Raw genomic sequence first — 20,272 nt, 5'->3', positions numbered from 1 at the left:
ATATAAATTAGGATCTATCACTTATGCGCAGTCCCCAAAGTATTCAACCAAAGAAAGCAAAGACGGGAATCATAAACCTTCCTACTCAGAGAAAATAGGACGAATGACAGCTGTTTGAAGAAGCCACGTGTTGTAATAGGGTGAATACTTTTGCCACACTCAAGATGGCGTCAGAGCAGCAGTACGTCATCGTTTCCTACCCCAATTCGAGAAGCGATGGACCTTATTAGGGCTGGAGGCAGGGTGTGGGTGTGGCTTGGATGGAGAGTGAGCTGCGATTGGACACCGCTCCAGTGACATCACGGGCTGGTAAACAAGTAAATGGTTACCTTCCGATAATATTCCTGATAATAAAGCTTCATAGTGAATGTTTCTGGTTTTGTATCTGTATGGACGTAGATGAGTATTCCTGCCTGTGGCTCTTTTGTTTGGTAGCACTTTAAAATGATCCCTTTCTCTTATTCTCAGATAATTACATCCCACTTCTTTGAGGGTAGCAGAGTTCTCTCTGTTTTGGAAGAACAAATATATAAAAGTTAGAAATAAAACCTTGTTTTTTGAAGACTGGGTCAAAGAATGGTATAATTTGGATTAAACAATTAATCAATGCTGATGGTGAAATATATAGTTACACTGAGTTTGTTAATAGATACAATATCTCTGTTAATTTTGATCAGTATTTCACTGTAACTAACGCGATTTCTGGGGAAATATTAACTATTTTAAGGAGTTGCAATAGTAGTTCTTTAGAAACGCTGGAAGAATTTACAGCTCACATTAGACTACAAGGAAAGGACATTTTGAGTGGTGGCTGTATTAACACATTTTGGAGATCCCTGTTGAAAAATGATAATTTACTTACTGTTACAATATATTGGAATTCCTCATTTGGAAAATGTGTTGATTGGAAAAAAAATTGGGATGATGGGCAATAAATATTGTGTTACTGATAAAGTTAAGGAGGTTTCATACAAAATATTTAATCGAATTTACCCAGTTAAGGCTCTTGTTATCCAGCGATTTAAAATTAATATAGAAGATAAATGAGTTTTTTGTGACAATAGCCCTGAAACTATTCAGCATTTATTTTTATGTCCCAGGGTATAAACTTTCAGGACATAAACTTAATATAAGTTACAGACTTATATTAAAAAAGAAATCAATACTGATATTTGTTTTGATGAAAAAGATGTAATGTTAAGTTGTGTTTCAGCTTACCCTAACCCTAACCCATCGAAAACAACATTAAAATATCGTTTGTAAACAATTTCGTCTCCCTCCAGTCGTTCAAACCCCGGCTCGGACATGCGCGATTCCACTCGCGGAATCCTCCCCGCCTCCCGGGTGTGGTCCAATCAGAGGGCACTTCCGGCCTACGGTCCACATTCCCTCCGCCCCCAGGCCCAAAGGGGCGTGGCGCTACAGGCACGCGACACGGATAGAAACAACGCATGCGCAGATGGGAGAACAGCCCCGATCAGTGCCATCGAGATCGCGGAAAAATCTAGAGTTTCACCTTCGGAGCTGTGTATTTTGGTGGCGGTCCCAGTCCCGCTGCTTCCGGTTCCGGTTTTGTGCTGACGAAGCGTAAGGTCTGGGCTGCAGTGTCTCACAGCCGGAGCTCATACGTGTCAGCCTTGTACTGCAGAACCGATTCATACAGCATGGCTCCAAAGGGTACCAGCAAACAGCAGTCTGAAGAAGACCTGCTGCTCCAGGATTTCAGCAGGAATTTGTCCGCCAAGTCCTCTGCGCTCTTCTACGGCAATGCCCTTATCGTGTCCGCCATTCCCATTTGTAAGTGAATGAAGCAGCTTGATTTACTCAAAGTGTTTGCATAACGCATAGCGTGAAAAAACGTTCAAAAATCTGGAATAAGATCATAGCGAGCAGTAGGCTGTTACGGTCAAAACCTTTTATTTTGCGGCTATGGAGAAGTTCAATAATGTATCGCTGGGCTGATGTGGCATTCCTTCTCTGTAGTAGCAGCAGTGACATTGCTGTGGACCAAGAGGCCTGTCTTGAAGGCATTTCCAATCTGAAGATAAAGGTTGTTCAATGTTTCGTTGGTTAGCTTTGGATATTTCAGTTTTCAGTTTTGTCTGGCAAAATATTCGTTATATTTGAGAGGGAAGATTTTTAGTTCAGCGTCTGCATTGTGCAACGTGGCAGGAACCGTGTTCTCGAGTTGCGGTAGTGTTTGTACAAGCTGCATACGAAAACAACAATAGATCACTAATGAGTTTCGAGTACACCGTACACTGATGCTTTTAGGTGCGTTTTTTTCAGTCGGGTGAAATTTTGTTTCTACTGCCGATTACAAATTGGCATGAAAAAGCAAATCTAACTGGTTTACAATATGTAGTAGACTGGCATCTTTAGTTGCAAAGGCCTGTTGGATAGTGGTCGATATGATGTGGCCGATGCTAAGAAGTGAATTATAGTACTTTCAGGAGCTTTCAGTCCCAGGCCTTTTCACTGGAGCATTTTACCTGGTTTTAAAAATCCTGGATTGTCACGTTTTTTTTTTTCTTGCCTATCATACATATTTGATTTGGTGTTTGATCTTCTCAAACTTGCACAGTTTCCTCTCCTATCGTTATGGATTTTAATACAGATGTAAAACAGAATGTTAACTCAAACCCAATTGAATCTTTTTTCCTCTTTTAGGGCTTTACTGGAGGATATGGCATATGGATTTGGTTCAGTCTGCAGTTCTCTACAGTGTCATGACCCTAGTCAGCACATACCTGGTTGCCTTTGCTTATAAAAACGTCAAATTTGTCCTTAAACACAAGTAAGTTTCTTTTAGTTTCTTTTATTCTTTTATTTATTCTTTTATTCTTTTAAGTTTCTTTTATTCTACTGATCCCAAATCTTTTCATTACACAGCTTCTACCAGATTGGACATAGATTTCTTTAAATGTTGAAATCATTTTATATGAATATTGCTAACTATTGCTAATTAAAACTACTCATACAATTATTTGATCAGTGTACTGGATCTCTAAAATACATGTACGAGAGGTTTAATTGAATGACAGTAAGGTTTGTGCTTCAGTGGTTTTTCATGGCTTTGTCATCAGTGTCTGGAGGCTTGGCAGTAGAAAGTAGCCTCAGGCCAAGTTTCCTTGCAGTGTCAATGTCATTAAGTACCGGCAGAAAATATTTGTGTTTTAGTCAGTAATGAATTTGATTTGTGATCGGTTAATTACCAGTGCATCTTGTTCCCATCAGAGTGGCCCAGAAACGCGAAGATGCAGTCTCTAAGGAGGTCACTCGCAAACTCTCCGAGGCAGACAACAAGAGAATGTCTCGCAAGGAGAAGGATGAGAGGTTAGTAAGAGCAAGGGACAAGCTGCCCGCCCCATAATAATAATGTAATGTCCCAGTATGTGGGACTAAGTGATCTTTGCAGTTCAGGGGTTTTTATGTGGTAGGCAAGTATGCATATCCTTTAATTTGTGGTCTATTAAAAGCTGCGAATAGGAGGGTGAAAATCTGTACACACTTATCTCATCATACAGAGACCAGGAAAGTTAAAATGTTGGATTAATGTGTATGATGTGATGGTCTATGGGATTATAATTAGATTTACTGGTATATATTTTTGCAGTAGACTAGCTAGCAAGGTGCTTAAAATAATTAGAAATAATTGCATCTGTATGTGTTTTCTTATTAAAAACAAAAGCAACGGGTGTCCATTTAGTTTCCGTCTAGTACAGGAAAGCAGCCTAACCTCTAGTTCCTATTGGTGCTAGTGGTATAAGGCACTTCTTACCGTAATCTTGTTAAACAGAATCCTCTGGAAGAAGAATGAAGTTGCAGATTATGAAGCCACAACCTTCTCCATCTTCTACAACAATACACTTTTCCTGGTTCTGGTTATCATTGCTTCCTTCTTCCTGCTCAAGAACTTCAACCCGACTGTGTATCCTTTCTCTTCTGTTTCCAGAGCAGAGTGGAAAGCATTTCTATTGATGTACTGTATGGGTAAAGGTTGTCCCTTGGTAACAGTTGTAGAACCCATGCTGTGTGTTTTTTGCTCTTAATGTATCCTGTCAAAATATAGCTGATTGCTTCAAGCAGAGAAGGGGGTATGCATATTTTTAGTATGATGTTGCAAGCCATCATCAGCAATGCTTGTGTATGAGCAGGTGGCAATAGGTCTTGTATCTGTTGCACTGTAAGAACAGTTACAAATGAGAGGAGGGTCATCGAGGATCTCATTCAGCTGTTTCTTGAAAGAAACTAGGATATCAGCTTCAACAACATGGCTGGGGTAGCTTGTATAGTTGACAACATGGCTGTGTAGCTCCCTTAACCATCTGGGCGAAGAAGTGCCTCCTGCACTCAGTTCTAAATGCTCTTGCACATAGTTCCCCCTTGTGTCCCCTGGTTTGTGTTGCACTGTGAAGTCTGCCCTTGAGGAGTTTGAATACACACATCCAGTCCCCTTATAGTATTCAGTAATTGTGACGCTGGAAATATAATTATTTTGAAGTGTCTTCCTTGACAGATTATCTCCAGAAACTACATCTTGTCAATCAGCGCTTCTTCTGGCCTCATTGCTTTGTTGTCTACAGGGTCCAAGTGATCTACTTTTTTGCATCTCGGGAGGAGAGTATTGATCGACGAATTGGAGTGGGGGAGGGATCTCGGATTTTTTTTACAGGATTACAGTGTATAGAAGAAATGGGTCAGAAATTGAGATGTGGACTTTTCTAATGCATTTCAGACGATGGAAATCACCTTTTTACCAATAAAATCTGTAAACTCCAAAGTCATTTTTCTAGGTGGTTTTTACTGCTTGAAGTTAATTACTGTCCTACATTTTTGATGAATGAATACACATGGATACGACAGATTTGGAATGTTTTAGGAAGATAATGATTAAACATTGTATATATGTGTGTGTGGGGTAGTTTCTATAACGTAATTTTTTTAACAAGTTTAAATGTGCGGACCCAGTAAGGTAAAGTGTAATTTTGGTAGTGGATTTTTGGTAAAATATAAAAACACCTTCATTGCATTTATGTATCGTAAATGCAACAGGAGAGTCTTATTTGCATCTAGATATAATTTGGTGTGATTTCATCAAGCTCTTGCCTGTCTGTTTCTTTGAAAAGAGGCTTTCCATAATCAAGGAGACGTGGCTTCTTCAGAGCAATTTCCCTCTTCAGTCTACGAGCATGACTAGATTGTACACGAAAGCAATGCGAAACCAATGTTTTCTGCATTGTGCATTTATTTATTGAAGCTGAGATATGTACAGTTGGTCGTTTTGTAACAGAACACATGAGTGGTTGAAAGAGAACACATTTCAAGAGCCTGAGAAGTTAACGTTTTCTTCCCATCATATAGTTTTACAAATTGTAGAAAAACAGGACTCGGATCTTTTTTTTTCTCCAGAGTAATTTACATTTTCTTTTAAAGCAGGTAAATTGCCACATAACTCTATGGTGGCCTGAAAGACTGAACACCAGGAAAAGGCTTTTTCAAGGCACTCTGTACTGTGGGCTTCAAATGAACAAAACACAATGTACCAAGAATGAGTAAAATTAAGAACACTGAGCAGCAACAGGACTGTAAATTTATATTATTTTTGGATGGGATTTTATTTTGTGCTTTTTAATTGGTAAATTTGCTTGTTGCAAATAAAGCCAAAGTATGACATTTACAAACAAAAGTCTTGAGAAAAAAAATCTACTGGTTGCCTTTGTGCTGCTGTAAAGAACAATTCTATACATTTTATTTATATTGTATATTTAAACTGCGAGGCCTGGCCGTTTATTTACAAGATATCTGAAAGTAGACAGATTTTACACGCTTGCAGTCTCGTTCCATAACATGCTTAAGTCTAAAGCCCCATAACAAGCAATATGATAAACTGGTCTTCAGGGGCTTTAAAATGTAGCTGCTTATACATTCTCATCATTACATTTGCAATCAATGCTGCAGTTTGCAGGCAAAAGGTAAAAGCAGTTTTCTTTAAATAAATGCAAAAGGACCCAGTAAGATCAAGTTTTGGCGGTACTTCTCTTGCACGTCAAAGAACTCATGGCTCTGTGGTTAGTGCCATTAAACATGAGAGGGTTTACAGTGTGTATTTCTAGCTGACTTCACTCCACTTTTTTCATGGTACTCTTTGTAGCATTAGTTCCAGTTACCGTACAGAGGAGAGTGGTTGGTGCCTTCTCGTTCAAGCACGGGTTACATTTACTGTACACTGGACGCGCAGGAAGGAAGCTTTATGCAGCTTAAGAAGGTAATAACAAAAATACAAAAGTATCCTTGTCTGATATTTTATAGATGTGCTTTTTAAAAAATACTTCAGGCACACTTATTTCAGCAACAACATGCACTTACAAGAGCTCAGCTTTTTTTTTTACACTGTTCTGAGCAGAAGAAGGCAGGGGGGGATGCACAGACCACGTTTCAGTGGGACTATTCGGGAAGCAGGTTCATGTCTCTCCAGTCACCGTCCCTAAAGTCATGTGGTTACGACCTGTAGTCCTTCTTGGTGTAGGGTTTGTTCCCCAAGATGTGATCAATTTCTGCAACTATGTGAGAGGTCATCTTTGGGAGTACCTGAAGGGAAAATCGAAAACTTCTCAATAGAGGGAAAGGACAGAGTTTTCCACTTTGCTTTAAAAAAAACGTGGTCATTTTTCACTTCTAATTGCAGAGAAATGTTACCAGTAGCAATGCAGCTATTGTATAGCTGTGTACTGTATAGTATATTTGAGGGATGTTTCCATTTTCAAACGTGATATTACATTTTGACTAGAAGGAAGACAAATTTATTTATATTAGAAAGTGCAAGGGCTTGGATTTTTCAGTGGAGATGCAGGCCAAACTGGTCAAGTTAAGAATCCCCACAAGAGCTACAAACATTTCCTTTTGATTTCGTGACTCTCTTCCCTTTTCTGAGAGAAGTGCAGTGCACAATCGTGGGAGGAAGTGCGGCATTGATACGACTCTGTGGGTTTCAAGCTGTGCACCGAGCATGAAGTAGGAAACATCAGCCCCTCGGCATTTTCTAACTCCAGCATCAATAATAGCCATGCCACCGAAATAGCAGCTTTCTAAATCCCTAAGCTCTAGAGCAACAGTGCAGTACTGCAAGGTTCACACATTTATAGATGCTCCACTTGCCTGTATAGCACCTAGGTTTTCCGTAAGCTGCTCAGGATTAGATGTTCCAAGCAGGACCGAGCTGACACCTTCATTGCGCAGACACCAGGCTGAAAAGGCGAACACATGCTGGTCTTTGCACTTTAATTACTTCTTAAACTGTGGATGGCTGAAGAAAACCATCCCAACGATCCAATTAAAACTGAACGGGTCTCAAAAAGACGACACCACCTGCAATGTCGTCTCGAATTCTAAAATAAACATAAGGCTCCAGGTGCGGCACGCTGAGCTTTGTGGCACGTTTCCGCACTAACGGGCTTTGTCTTACCCACGGCCAGCTGAGGTAACGTGCAGCCAAGCTTTTCTGCAATGTGTGAGAGCTCCTTCAGTTTAGCCTGCTGCCTCCTCCCATCTTCGCTCAGTATTTTATCTTTCAACCACTGATACGACTGAGAAAAGAAAAGAAACGATGTGTCAGATGTTCATGATTTAAAAACGCAGCAGGGGAAAAAAAGAAACTGCAATGAAATCTTGGCAGAAACATCATCAGAAAGGATGATGGTTTGGACCTTAGCACTGTGATTGGTAACAGCATACCTTAATGGAAGCCCGGGACGTCTCTGGAACTCCATTTTCATACTTTCCTGTGATGATGCCACAGGCAAGAGGAGACCATGTCATCGCTCCCACACCTGCACACACACATTGAATAGAGCCAATGATGTCATATCAGCCACAGCTTTCTTAATACAGTCCTGCTGCATTACAGATCTTAAAATAGCACTGATACACAAGGGTATAAATGTATGTGTATCATCCTTCTGCATGACTGTCAAGAGCAGGTCATCCTGTACATGGTGCACATAGTCAAGCGACCACATAAGTGTGTGTGTGTTTGTGCTTGCTCCATTTTTAGCTAGGTGTTTTGTTGCTGTTACATTGTATGTGTGCCTGGGCGGCACACATCTTTAATAATAGCTGGCCTCCATCGTTCACACATGCTGGTGTCAGTTGCGATCAGAGCAGAGATTCAAGCATTAAAAAAATACTAATCAGGAGTTATACTGCATTCAACTGATCTTAAAATCTTTACAGTCTAGGAAGTTACAGTACTTGGGGAGAGGTTATAGAGGCGTGTTCGGTTTTAACAGGAACGAGAAATGAAAACTAGCAACAAACGGATGGCCTTATGTTGTTGACTGTTTTAAAGGAAGACGGGTGATACAAACTTGCCTATTTTATGATAAAGCTCTGGAAGCTGGACTTCAACCTTTTCTCTCTGGAACAGGTGATATTCTGCCTGCTCACACACTGGAGGGATCATATTAAACTGTCTTGCTACTGAGTAGGCCTCCTGTAATGAAAGGATGCAGAAGATCTGTAATTGCAGTGTTACAAATTACAGCAAATTATAATTCATCTCCTTTACCGCTGCGTGATAGTCAAATTGTATTTATTATGAATTATTTATGTCATTTAAATTACTCTGCTTTCTTCTGTGTTAATGCACACTAAGCTCTCAGTTAATTTTAATTAAATCAACCGGAATTAGCATACACAGATTTGAAGCGCGGCCAAAAAAATTAAAACAAAAGAAACGTTTGAAGATATTCCTACACGCACTGTCAGTTATCCATTACATATTCACAGTCGATCTCCCTCCCTTTACAAAAAAAAAACATCCCAGACCAACAAAGAAATCACTACAGATCAAAACATTCCGTTAAATCAGCAGTGTATTAAACAAAAACAAAAGTTGATAAAAAAGGTGTGAATTTTGTAATTGTTTCATGTTAAAGTAGCAGACTTGCAGAAAAAGCACTTCTGCAAATCCGAATCTTGATTCCGAAGGTCTGAAATTCTACATATATCAGATTCTTGAGTTTACTGTATTAACACCACACACGGATTTCCATCGTTTGGTATTTTTTTATGCATCACCTAAGTACTGGCATACCGTTTTATAGCAGGAAATATAAACTGGCATACAGCAGTAACACTAGCAGGAGTTTAACAGCCGCAGTAAGCTTTTGCAGCAGTATTAAATTCGCAGCCTACCATAATCTCCATTGCTGTCCACCGGGACGTCCCCCAGTACATGGACATCCCCTGGTTGATGACGTACGTCATTGCCCTCACGATCTCTGGAGGTCGAAACACAGCCACGTGAAGTCATGAATGCACACTGAGGAGGGATCCTTGAGAATATCTACATGTTCAATCAATATCACGTTATCAATCAATATCATGATGTATACCAACCTCTCCTATACAATACATAACCCCTGAGATACTATGCTTTTTTTGTTCACCAAGCGTGTGTACTAACGTTTGGCTGCTCACGCACAGCGTTACAAAACGTCTTTTCCCCGGTGCTCTGAGTTTTCCCGTTCTTGCAAGAAAACTTGGCATAAAATTATAACTTTCTCTTTCCCTTGCACCATACAGCTAACAAAAAAAAAAGAGATCCCATTCCTCTTTATATTAGTTTTCCGCGTTTCATGAGACACATTTGAAGGCTGGGGTTCTGACACGTTTTTAAGTTCCGCTGAAATATTGCCTTGAGCTCGCTTGATGCAGTCCTGATGAAAAGACAGTACTGTACATGCAGGCGTTCAACACAGGGTGGCGCTTTTACATTCGTTTTAATGTGGCTCTGGTACCCCACGAAGTCAATAGTTAAAAACAGCACACAGCTGTTACCTAATTTAGTATGAAAATATATTCATCTTGATCACCAGAATTTCTCTGTATAGAGAGATAAATGGTAATCTCAGATTATTATCACATTTAGCTGACATTTTCCATTACAGTAGTTTGTGACTGTTATGTAAAACGGGGCTGAAGTAGTCAATTTGTCCTCCTTGATTGCCCGTCCACATTCATGCACCTACAAAACATGATGCATTCTAAAACACGGCAGCAAACTGCATATATAAAAGCGACAGAAATGAGCACAAACGATATGTGACAAGTGCTTTATAACGAATTTACTTTAGACCTAAGTAGCCCTTAGATGTATTTCTTAACACTGTTTCAGGTTTTCAGTTATCAAGATTTTCAAACATGCATGAAAAATTGGCTTAAACTGAAGTTCCTCTAAAACAAACCCATTTACAAATGGTCATAACCTTTAATTTCTTTGACAGACATCTAAAAATATTTACGTTTTAAAAATGACTACATCGGGGCTTAAGAGATCACTTTTGCCGTTCAATAGTTCCTTATGAAATAGGGAGGCTTAGGGTGTTATGATTTGTAGAGCAGATGGTCAGCGTTATTCTTTTGCAAACCCCATTAAAACAGACTTGTCAGTATTACCTTTGTTAACAAGACTGTTTTAATTCATTCTCATTTTGATGTGCCCAGGCAATGTAATACACACAAAACGGTAATGAATTGTATGTCTACAGTGTTAAACTTAAACCTGCATAAAGAGTAAGCAGGGAACCCGGAATAATGTTTTTCTCTTAACAGCCCACCCCAAAAATGTTATTTACGTCAGTCTTTCAAAATTTCCTCCATTGAAAACGCATTTGTTGTATCCAAGGCCAAACACTGTCAGAAAAACAGAACTTGTGTGGGTGATTGAAGTGGGATGTAAGAGCTGTGAATGCAGAAGGAAGTGATACAGTTATTCAGACAGGGCAAAGCTGTCAGGAGAGTTTCTTCCTTCACAAGCAGATATTCTGAATCTCTCACCGAGTAGCTGGCCTAGCTTTCCGGTATTTAATAGGAAGATTATGGTAGTAGGTCATATGTTTTGAGAAACTGCCTGTGGGAAAGTCATATTTGGGGTCAGTTTTACTTCTAGTGCTGGCAGACTTCGATTATTTACAAAGAAAACAAGAAAAATCGTTTTTTTTTCTTCCTAAATGACACAAAACCTTAAATTTCTAGAACGTAAACTTTAAGAATGCTGGAACATATTTAAGGAAATGCAGATCAAATCATCAATATGCAGCATAATATATATACAGTAACTGGACTAAAACACAAACATAGGTTTGTCTTAATCTCTTAATACTTTCATGTTTTCCAATACATTTATTCCATGCTGACCCATTTCTGTGAGTAAGTACAGTGTGTAAGGTTACATTTCCATTTTGAGGCCCTGGAAGGGCTTTATGTTTTGCTAGTTTCTGTTCAGAACCTGATGAGGGGCTGTGTTTTAAGGCAGAAGCTAATGAAACAAGACATGCAAATACAGCTTCTCACAATTATCTTCCCAGAACAGAAACATTGTTTTATTTTACATTTTAAACCTCTATTATTCTTTGATATTAAGAACTAAGCTGCCACTAAGCCCAGCCATGTAAAACCTTTGATATTGCTGCTCTCAGACTACACAAGTCTTCTGTGAAATGCTGGTGTTAAATTTGGTCTATGCAAGGCTAATTCTACGCTTTATCATGAGATACGCAATTTTCAAGGAAAAAAAATCACAAATTGACAATAACAAATCTTGTACACAAATCTAACAAACAATGACATTTTTGCTTCACATTTTGTTTATATTTATTTCTAAACCGCTGGGAAAGGACTTTCACCTGGAATGTTCCAAAACATACGATGTTAAATCTTTTTAACTTTGTCTGCGACATAAAATTCTCTGTTTCTTTTTTGGATTTGCATGTAAAAAAAAAAACGTGTTTTTTCTAAAAAAGCTTCCCACTCACGCTAGGCTAAACATGCACACTGAAGAGCTTATGAAACAATTTTATAGAAGTATGTCCCTAGTCTCACAGCTACACTTCTGGTAGCTCACAGCTGATTGCTTTGGAGTATCTAACCCAGGGTGACCAATAAACATTCACTTTTCTGTACAAGTTATTTATTCCTGCAACTGAATGCAGATTGCATCAAAGGTGAAAAATAGAACTGCGCAATATAAAATCTAGCAGGTTCTCTGCAAACACAAGGCCATTTAGATTTAGAACGCATAACCCTGAGAATCACTGATCATGAAAGGAGCTTCTGAAGTCATGCTTTCCAGAAGAGCTTGATGCCGCCATCAGGAAGATGACACAGGCCACTGAGAATGACTTTGGCTGGCACAAATGCCAGTCCACAGCGACAAAGGAAAAAAATGTGTTAGGAATTAAAAATCCAAATGTTGGTACATTATGTTCAAAACAACGTTTTAAATGTGCAAGACAGTTTTATTTACGTAATGTTTCATTTAATACTGCAAACAGAGAAAAGTCTATATACGTGATTTGTGTTTAGGAAACGGGTATATTGACTATATTGACATTTTCTTTCATTCTGAATTGTAAGTTAGGTAAAAATCTAAGTACAATGAGATAAAGAGTACAAAGGTATAGTGCATTAAATATTTTAACGTTTGGTGTTAACTAGTTAGGGGAACAGCAGCCTGACTGTAAGGTTTTCTATTTCAAAGGAAGACACCTACAGAACAGTGTCTCAGGCCAACATACTAGGGCACTGGTTTGGAGCGAAGAGTGCCACCTTCTGGTCTACCATTATCATGTACAGCAGCAATCTGGATTTCCATAGACGTTGCCCATCCCAGTACTGACCGGGCCTGTTCATGTCCTTCATTGACATGACAAATCAGGGTGCTATTTGCTATGTACCCAGCTGTAAAACAGTGGGATGGAACTCTCTCTTTCCTAGCGTTAATCCTGCATCAGCAGGGTCCGCTTGTCGGCACCAAATCTTTGAGCTGTCGTTGCCATTAACTGCGACCGAGAAATACTCCAACCGGGGCGTGGGGGAGGTGGGGGGGGAGAACAAAGTAATGTAGTAAATTCATAGAGGGGGGTTGTTAGGAGGCCATGATTGATAAAGGCCGATGGGAAATTTGGCCAGGTTACACCCCTACTCTTTTCGAGAAACGCCCTGGGAATTTTAATGACCACAGAGAGTCAGGACCTCGGTTTTACGTCACATCCGAAGGACGGCGCCTGTTTACAGTATAGTGTCCCCATCACTATACTGGGGCATTAGGAAGCACCTGGACTGCAGGGTGAGCGCCCCCTGCTGGCCCCACTAACACCTCTTCCAGCAGCAACCTTAGTTTTTCCCAGGAGGTCTCCCATCCAGGTACTGACCAGGCTCACACCTGCTTAGCTTCAGTGGGTTAAAACAGTGGGATGGAACTATTATGAGGATAAATCCCATATAATGCTGGGTTCCCGAAATGAGTTGGACTTCTTCTGAATCAGAATAATTCAAAATGCATATAAAAGCAACAAAATACAAATAGGCAGTATATAGTCCAGTTAATCTTCTTCTCCAGTCTCTTGTTTTATCTTGAAAATAATAGAACTGAACTCTAAATACAGATCTGCAAACAAAGGAATACATTACAAACATTACATATCTATCTGGTTACTGACTGCTCGAGACCACATTTTGACATTGTTACAGGCCCTTTGATCTGTTGAATACATCTGCAAACAAACTTAAAAAAAGGCAGATGTGCAGCGATCACTTAATAAGGTATGATTCTGTGCTTTTTTATATTTTTAAACAGTGTGGAAATCATTTTCATCTTGCCTCAAAAGAGCACCTTGCCAACATTACCAGTCTGTGTCCTGCACTATCACCTTCACTGCAGCAGGCTTTTCTAGATGTCTAGCACGTGAACCTGCTATTAGCAACCATTTTAAGAACATAACAAGGTTATTTTAAGGTTCCACAAAGCAGCTTTGATGCAGATGAAACAAAAGAATATTCCCAGGGTTTTAACATGTTAGGAAAAAAAAACAAAAAGCTTCAAGCTCTGAAAGGATGAAGCTGTGAATTAGAAGGAGTTAGGAAATTGTGTTCTGCATCTAGATACCTAGGTTAGAGGCAAAGATGAATGACTTCAAAGTAGATGAGTGCCAAGAGAAATGATAGACATTTAAAGGACCTCTTATGCATTATATTTTCTCCACCTCATTAGGGGCCAGAAAGACCACCTGCAAAGCAGCAAGCTACAGTATGTGCACGATGTGCATAAAAAACTTAATTCAGTAGTTCAGGCAGATCCTAATAAATGCAATAACGTAGATATGGACCAAATGTATTAGATTCTGTTTGGTGTAACTCACCTAGCTGGGAGAACCTGCCATTAAAGATGAGGCTGATTGAACTCTCCCTCACTTTCACAAGGAATGAGCTAGGGAGCTGCTACAAGGGTGAAGTTGGGGTGGCAAGAGAGGTGTGCAAAGGGAAGGTTAGGAGGAGACATATACAATAAATATATATGTTGGAGAGAGTATAATCTGACCTCCTGAATCTCTGTTAAAAACTACATTAGAGACTGTGCCACAGCCCGGCACATACATTACTGAGATGTGCCCTGTGACCACTAATACCACTGGTTTCAAAGTGCTGTGGTAAATAATATTCTTCGGGATATTTAACAGTGCAACAGAGGCTGTCACAGCAACCACGCATTTGGTTTCCTGTGCTCACTGTGTGTTTGAATAAATGATTGTGTGTTTTATTAAGAGCAAAATTAAAGCGACTGAGCAATACCGAGGGGAACATTACAAGAAAGAAAATGCCAAAGCTGCAAGCTGCCTCAGTTAATGTCAGAGGATTACTTATACAGTAAAAACTTAGCACCAGGATGTGCTTTCTGTAATAATGTCCTGCAACACATAATAGCGACAAAACCTTCGGGGCTTTAATTAACCAATCTGAAATTTCTTATTAAGATTCTGAGCGGTAAGAATGCCCTTTATTATATTACATAACAATATATTAAGCGACACGGCTTCACACTCACAAAGAATTAAAGCTGTAAAAATATTGTAAAAATCGAAACCAAAATATATATTTTACCGTCTACACACATTTATACATACTGTGCCTTGATAGCTATGCTTTTTTATGCTTGTGCATCACTTAGAATGGCAAAGCATCAGATAGATGTTTTATATTGGAATTGTGGGTTTATAATATTGTGCATGAAGTGAATATACAACTGAGAATGGGTTGTATGAGCCCATTATTGCCAAAGAAAAAGCTGGTAGGAATACACATCTGTAAACAACTGCAGTTGGAGTTTGCTGAACAGGGCCTCAGTCCCTTCTTGCTCACAGTCAATTTGTTTGAAGGCTGCAGTAAATGCAAACAAATGTTAGGTCTCTCACAGATCTAGTCCTGTGAGGAAAGCATGTACAGGGCTCGCCATCAACAGCAGAAACACGCCTGCAGTCAGAGGCTCTACTTTGATGTGAGAAGAGACTAGGTCTCATCATGTACTGTAACGGTACCATAGTCCACCCTTTGGGATAAACTACACCCCAGTTCAAGGATGAGAACAAATGATATAAGTGTCCCTTCAAATTATTGTAACCTCTAAGTTCTATTGCACAGTATTTTTATATCTGGACCTTTTTTTTCTTTTCTCCTAAAGCTGTCATCCTTTGAAGGCAGTTCTGGTCTTCCAGGTTACTGTTTCCGGGCCATTTTCCATATTATTAGCAGGTCTTGAACAGACACTGAAAAGGGCAGTGGAAAATACTGTACATGTGGTTTCATTAGAGATGACAGGGCACTGGTGCCCAGCTGTTTAAGAGACAAACTCTGAAGTACAGTATATGACAGCAGCGCTATGAAAGTGTAAGAAAGAAAGGAATCCCAAAATATCACTATCTCACTCTTAAAATTGCAGTTACCTTTTAGCACAGTGATATGATGCAAAGATTACGACCATCAGCTTTGTCACTCTTGACAGGAATGAGAATGCTCACTCCCCCATGTTTCAACATTTCTATGTCACCATTTTGGTAACTAGCTTGTTTAAAATTTACAGCCCCTTCAATAGGGAGCATTATCTGTCTTTTAACAGCTGGAATCGCTTGTCTTGGGGGAACTTTGGATGATGGTCATTAACTGAATCAGTCTTTTTTTATCCAGTGACATTGTGACTGCTAATGTCACTTTCCTGCCACTGGCAGTGGTATATCCTTTTACATAAGATGTAAGGCCATACTGTGGGACAAAGGGCATTTATGACAACATTTGAAGAATACAGAAATCATTTTTTAATAAACGATTTATGTAATTAATGGTAAGAAAATATGAACTATGCTAGTAGTAGTTATTGCCCATTTTGTAGTCAAACAGCAATAATTTCAGTTTTTCAGTTAACAATTACTTGTTAATTCTAGGCTATAAATGCTCATATTTTACTTCCCCTTGCTGTAATCATCTGTACTAAGTTATGCAAACTGGTATTAGCATAAACCACAAGAAGTTTAAATCCCCTGTGAGAGATTTTATAGTTACTGTAAATGATTCAGTTGCCACAAACGGAACATCAGCTTGCTGTGATAATCTGTTCGGGGCTCTGCATCTTGCCTGAGCAGTGTTGTTCCGCAAATTGGCTGCCATTCACGTGAAGCACACTCACAAAGAAAAAAACCAAATTCGCACTAACCCTCCATTGGCGTATTGCTGTCCGGCCGATTTGCAAAGACAACATCCACATACTCCAGCTGCAGTCTCTGGAGAGAGCCCTTTAATCCTGCAAAGTCACAGAAAGAGTATAACTGTCACTACAGGTCTAAGGCTCCAGCTCCAGCTGTCAGATTAGACGTTTATTTCTGCTAAATGTACACTAATAAGCTAAGGGAGTTCGATTTATATAGAATGTTTTTGATGAAGCATCATTTTTTTTCAGCACTCGGAGATGTACAGTATTCTCAACCATCTGTTTATTAAGAAAATAGTGCAAGGGTATCATTTTTTGTGTAAAAAAAAAACAGAAGTTAACAGAAGCACTTCACAAAAGACAAAAGACAAAAGGCTCCACAAAAGACCCGAATATGTGATGAAAAAGTATATGAAGAACACGGAGTCCAGTAACAACTGAGTTTAAAAAAGCATTATTCATAATTGCATTTTATTAGCTATTTTTATTTTGTATTTGTATTCTTTTGCAATTAATAGTTGACAGCAATAATTTAGGCAAGTACCAAATATGCTAAAGCAGAATTACATGGACTGGATGATGTTTTTTAATTATTGAAAGCATGCTAAATGAAATGAAATACTTTTGTCTTTGTCACCATAATGTATATGACAAGGGCAAATAAATGATAAAAAAATAAAACCCCCAAATAAAAACATATTTACATCGGTAAAAGGTGCCCATTTAGACAAAAGAATAGTAACAAAATTGTAGTTTGTTCTGGGAATTCACTGCCAGCTGTTTTAGGAATATTAAAACAAACCAAATTATGTTACAACACACAAATACAGGTTACATTCAAAGAAGATGATCGAAGATAAAGTAAAAACACAAAGTAATTAAGGAAAAGGTAAATATTTAAGTTTTTCCTTTGTCTTGGACATTCCCAATCTGGGTGATTCAAGACTACTAAAATTACGATAAAGATCAGTAATTTTCAGTTTCACATGAATGGAGGTCATGCTTGATCACATTTAAGCTAGACAATGTTTTATAATAATTTCCTTTTAAATGATTTTACATTTAACATGCAGTCGTGCTTTCAAAAATATTTTATTCTGTTATGCGAGTCACAGACTTTTTTACCATTCATTTGTGACATATTGAAAAGCAACTATCTTCTACAAAACATCAGAAGCTGGATGAGGATAGTCTAATTTCATAGCAACACTAATACTAATCAAACATTCATTTTATTATATTATATGATCAATGATAGACATAAATAACACTAGTAAAACAAAATGGGAAAAAGGGATAAATCTACAGGCTGGCTGTTCATAAAGGAAATTTCCATTTTGATCAAAATTCACACATGTGATCAAATCTACAAAATTAAATGTTTTGTATAGCTCTCTTAAATGCTTAATGTTTTCTCACTGGAAAATAAACTAATATCTTGTTGCTTTCTGGTTGTTTAGGGGTAACTTGTTTTAAAATAAATGAAGGAGGCTTAAGCACAAAAGCTGTGAAATTATAGCACGCTGCATTCGTAAGATATTTGTTTTGACTGAAAACTGACACAACTTGTTTTAATTTTTAGCCTTTCCTAACATGAACAAAAAACCACAATATAAAATTTATCTCAGGAGTGAGCCCCCTTCTATGTAGTAAAAGTTAAGTAAAGTTGCTGGTTGCAGTGTAATCCAGCGTCAACTGGATTTAAAGAAAACAGCTACACTGTCAAAACCATTTGGTCAAAACCATTAAACCTTTTTGTCCTCGATGAAGTCTGACAGCACACTGCATCTCATGGAAACAAAAGTAATTTTTCTGACAAACTGTCTTCTTACAGCGTTCAAAGCTTTACAAAACAAATTAGGACTATGTTTAAAATACTTTGCATGCTAATACTATCCAGCACATTATTTATTTCGAATCTTCTGTACTGTGCCCCAGGTAGAGCCAAACAACAAGCATGAGTCTGCCATTGCCTAAAGGAAACCAAAGGATTTTCCAGGACAAAGTTTCCCTGGCAGACCTAAACTGAACTCCCCACTTTTTTTATGAATATGAATATGAATTTCTCAGAAACTAATTTATACATATATGAATATTGAACTAATTAGTTTTGGTAGAAGCTTCTACCTCCATAAAAGCCATCATAAGTTTTGGTAAAAAACACCAACTAATGTTGCAAAACCAATGGCAAAAAATTCACCTGCTATATGGAATGTCTGGGAAGCAGTACGGAGAAGAGTGTGGTACAAGCCAGCAGCCATATCACCCTGCAACTCACAACTGGCTCCCCACTGAAGCTCAGCTGGTGTGAGCCTGGTCTGTACCTGGATGGGAGACCTCCCGGGAAAAACTAAGGTTTCTGCTGGAAGAGGTGTTAGTGGGGCCAGCAGGGGGCACTCACCCTGCGGTCCATGTGGGTCCTAATACCCCAGTATAGTGATGGGGACACTATACTGTAAACAGGCGCCGTCCTTCGGATGAGACGTAAAACCGAGGTCCTGACTCTCTGTGGTCATTAAAAATCCCAGGGTGTTTCTCGAAAAGAGTAGGGGTGTAACCCCGGCATCCTGGCCAAATTTCACATTGGCCCTTACTAATCATGGCCTCCTAATAATCCCCCTCTATGAATTGGCTACTCTGCTCTCCTCCCCATTGATAGCTGATGTGTGGGGAGCGTTCTGGCGCACTATGGCTGCCACTGCATCATCCAGGTGGATGCGGGACATTGGTGGTGGGGGGGAGTCCCCATTACCTGGAAAGCGCTTTGAGTGGAGTGTCCAGAAAAAGCGCTATATAAGTGTAATTATTATTATTATTATTATTATTATTATTATTAATTATTACTCTGGACTCCAAACAGAAGTATTAGAGTTTGGTGGGATACTGCTATTGTACACTTGAGATAAGTACACCTCTCACATTCCTCCAATAAATGTGTCACTGTGCAAGTGAAGACTCTCCAGGTTGTCAGTGTCAATTAGAGTTTGTTCTCAACAGACATTTAGATTAGTGTATCGTTAATTGGCACTCAAAAATATTTTGCGTGGAATTTAGAATATGGTGATGCTGTATTCTTTTTAAATGAATCATATAAATGTGAACATTAAAATTAATTTTGTGTGATGGTAGACTTGTTTTCCAAATATGGCATACAACAGACGATTGCATAACTATGAAATGTGATGGAAAAGAGTGGATGTCGGTTCATTTTGCTTTTGGAAAATTGAGTAATATTATGTTACATCAGAATGTTATATTGAATATATTTAAGTGAAATTAAGATATACCTTCAATGATGTGTTTCCTGGAAAGTCCTCTTTCAGTTTCTGCCCTGAATGAACAGAGAAAAAAAAGATGAAGTCAGTTGAAGTTGGGTGTAATAGGCTTTAACAAGCAATTGCTACAGTGCAGTCAAGGAACTCCAAATGAAATCAGTGCGTGACTTATGAAAAAAAACAAAAAGAACGTGTTCAGCACATCTCCCTCCTGTGAATACAATAAATTTAATCTGTCAATCTGTCTGTTTGATTTGGCAGTAAGCTGTCATTGCTCCTAGAACAGTAAGTTGGTATAATCACAATACATTATATATATATATCCTTTAGCTCATGAAAGGAATTAATATTTATAAGAAGAGAGGAATTGTTCCATCCAGCCTCATCAGAGAAAAGGAAAATGTTTTGCTAGCCTTATCTCATTTCACAGCTGTGTCATTCACACTTCCTTTTAGGATTT

General features: G+C 38.7%; 2 protein-coding genes across 5 annotated transcripts in view; one reads left to right on the top strand and one right to left on the bottom strand.

Annotated features, from left to right (window-relative positions):
* The first annotated feature begins 1,559 nt into the window (after positions 1-1,559).
* On the top strand, positions 1,560-4,783 carry ssr3 (signal sequence receptor, gamma). Its single transcript, XM_006637455.3, has 5 exons — positions 1,560-1,797; positions 2,671-2,797; positions 3,238-3,336; positions 3,800-3,931; positions 4,531-4,783. Exons 1-5 carry the CDS (start codon positions 1,665-1,667, stop codon positions 4,595-4,597), a joined length of 558 nt encoding a protein of 185 aa, XP_006637518.1. The 5' UTR covers positions 1,560-1,664; the 3' UTR covers positions 4,598-4,783.
* A 447-nt stretch (positions 4,784-5,230) lies between these two features.
* The window catches only part of kcnab1a (potassium voltage-gated channel subfamily A regulatory beta subunit 1a), a 100,381-nt gene continuing 85,339 nt past the window's right edge, over positions 5,231-20,272 (bottom strand). For all 4 annotated transcript variants that reach the window (XM_069197342.1, XM_015360858.2, XM_006637454.3 and 1 more), the window contains 8 exons: positions 19,825-19,868; positions 16,544-16,630; positions 9,196-9,281; positions 8,371-8,491; positions 7,735-7,829; positions 7,466-7,586; positions 7,159-7,247; positions 5,231-6,591 (listed from right to left, as the gene is read on the bottom strand). In XM_069197342.1, the coding sequence (XP_069053443.1) occupies positions 6,502-6,591; positions 7,159-7,247; positions 7,466-7,586; positions 7,735-7,829; positions 8,371-8,491; positions 9,196-9,281; positions 16,544-16,630; positions 19,825-19,868 (733 nt within the window). In that variant the 3' untranslated portion in view covers positions 5,231-6,501. The remainder of the gene's footprint in view (positions 6,592-7,158; positions 7,248-7,465; positions 7,587-7,734; positions 7,830-8,370; positions 8,492-9,195; positions 9,282-16,543; positions 16,631-19,824; positions 19,869-20,272) is intronic.

This window comes from Lepisosteus oculatus, chromosome 13 (assembly GCF_040954835.1).
Source record: "Lepisosteus oculatus isolate fLepOcu1 chromosome 13, fLepOcu1.hap2, whole genome shotgun sequence".
In the NCBI taxonomy this organism is placed as follows: Eukaryota; Metazoa; Chordata; class Actinopteri; order Semionotiformes; family Lepisosteidae; genus Lepisosteus; species Lepisosteus oculatus.
The sequence above is the reverse complement of the archived record's forward strand: the minus strand, read 5'-3'. Positions and strand labels throughout refer to the sequence as shown.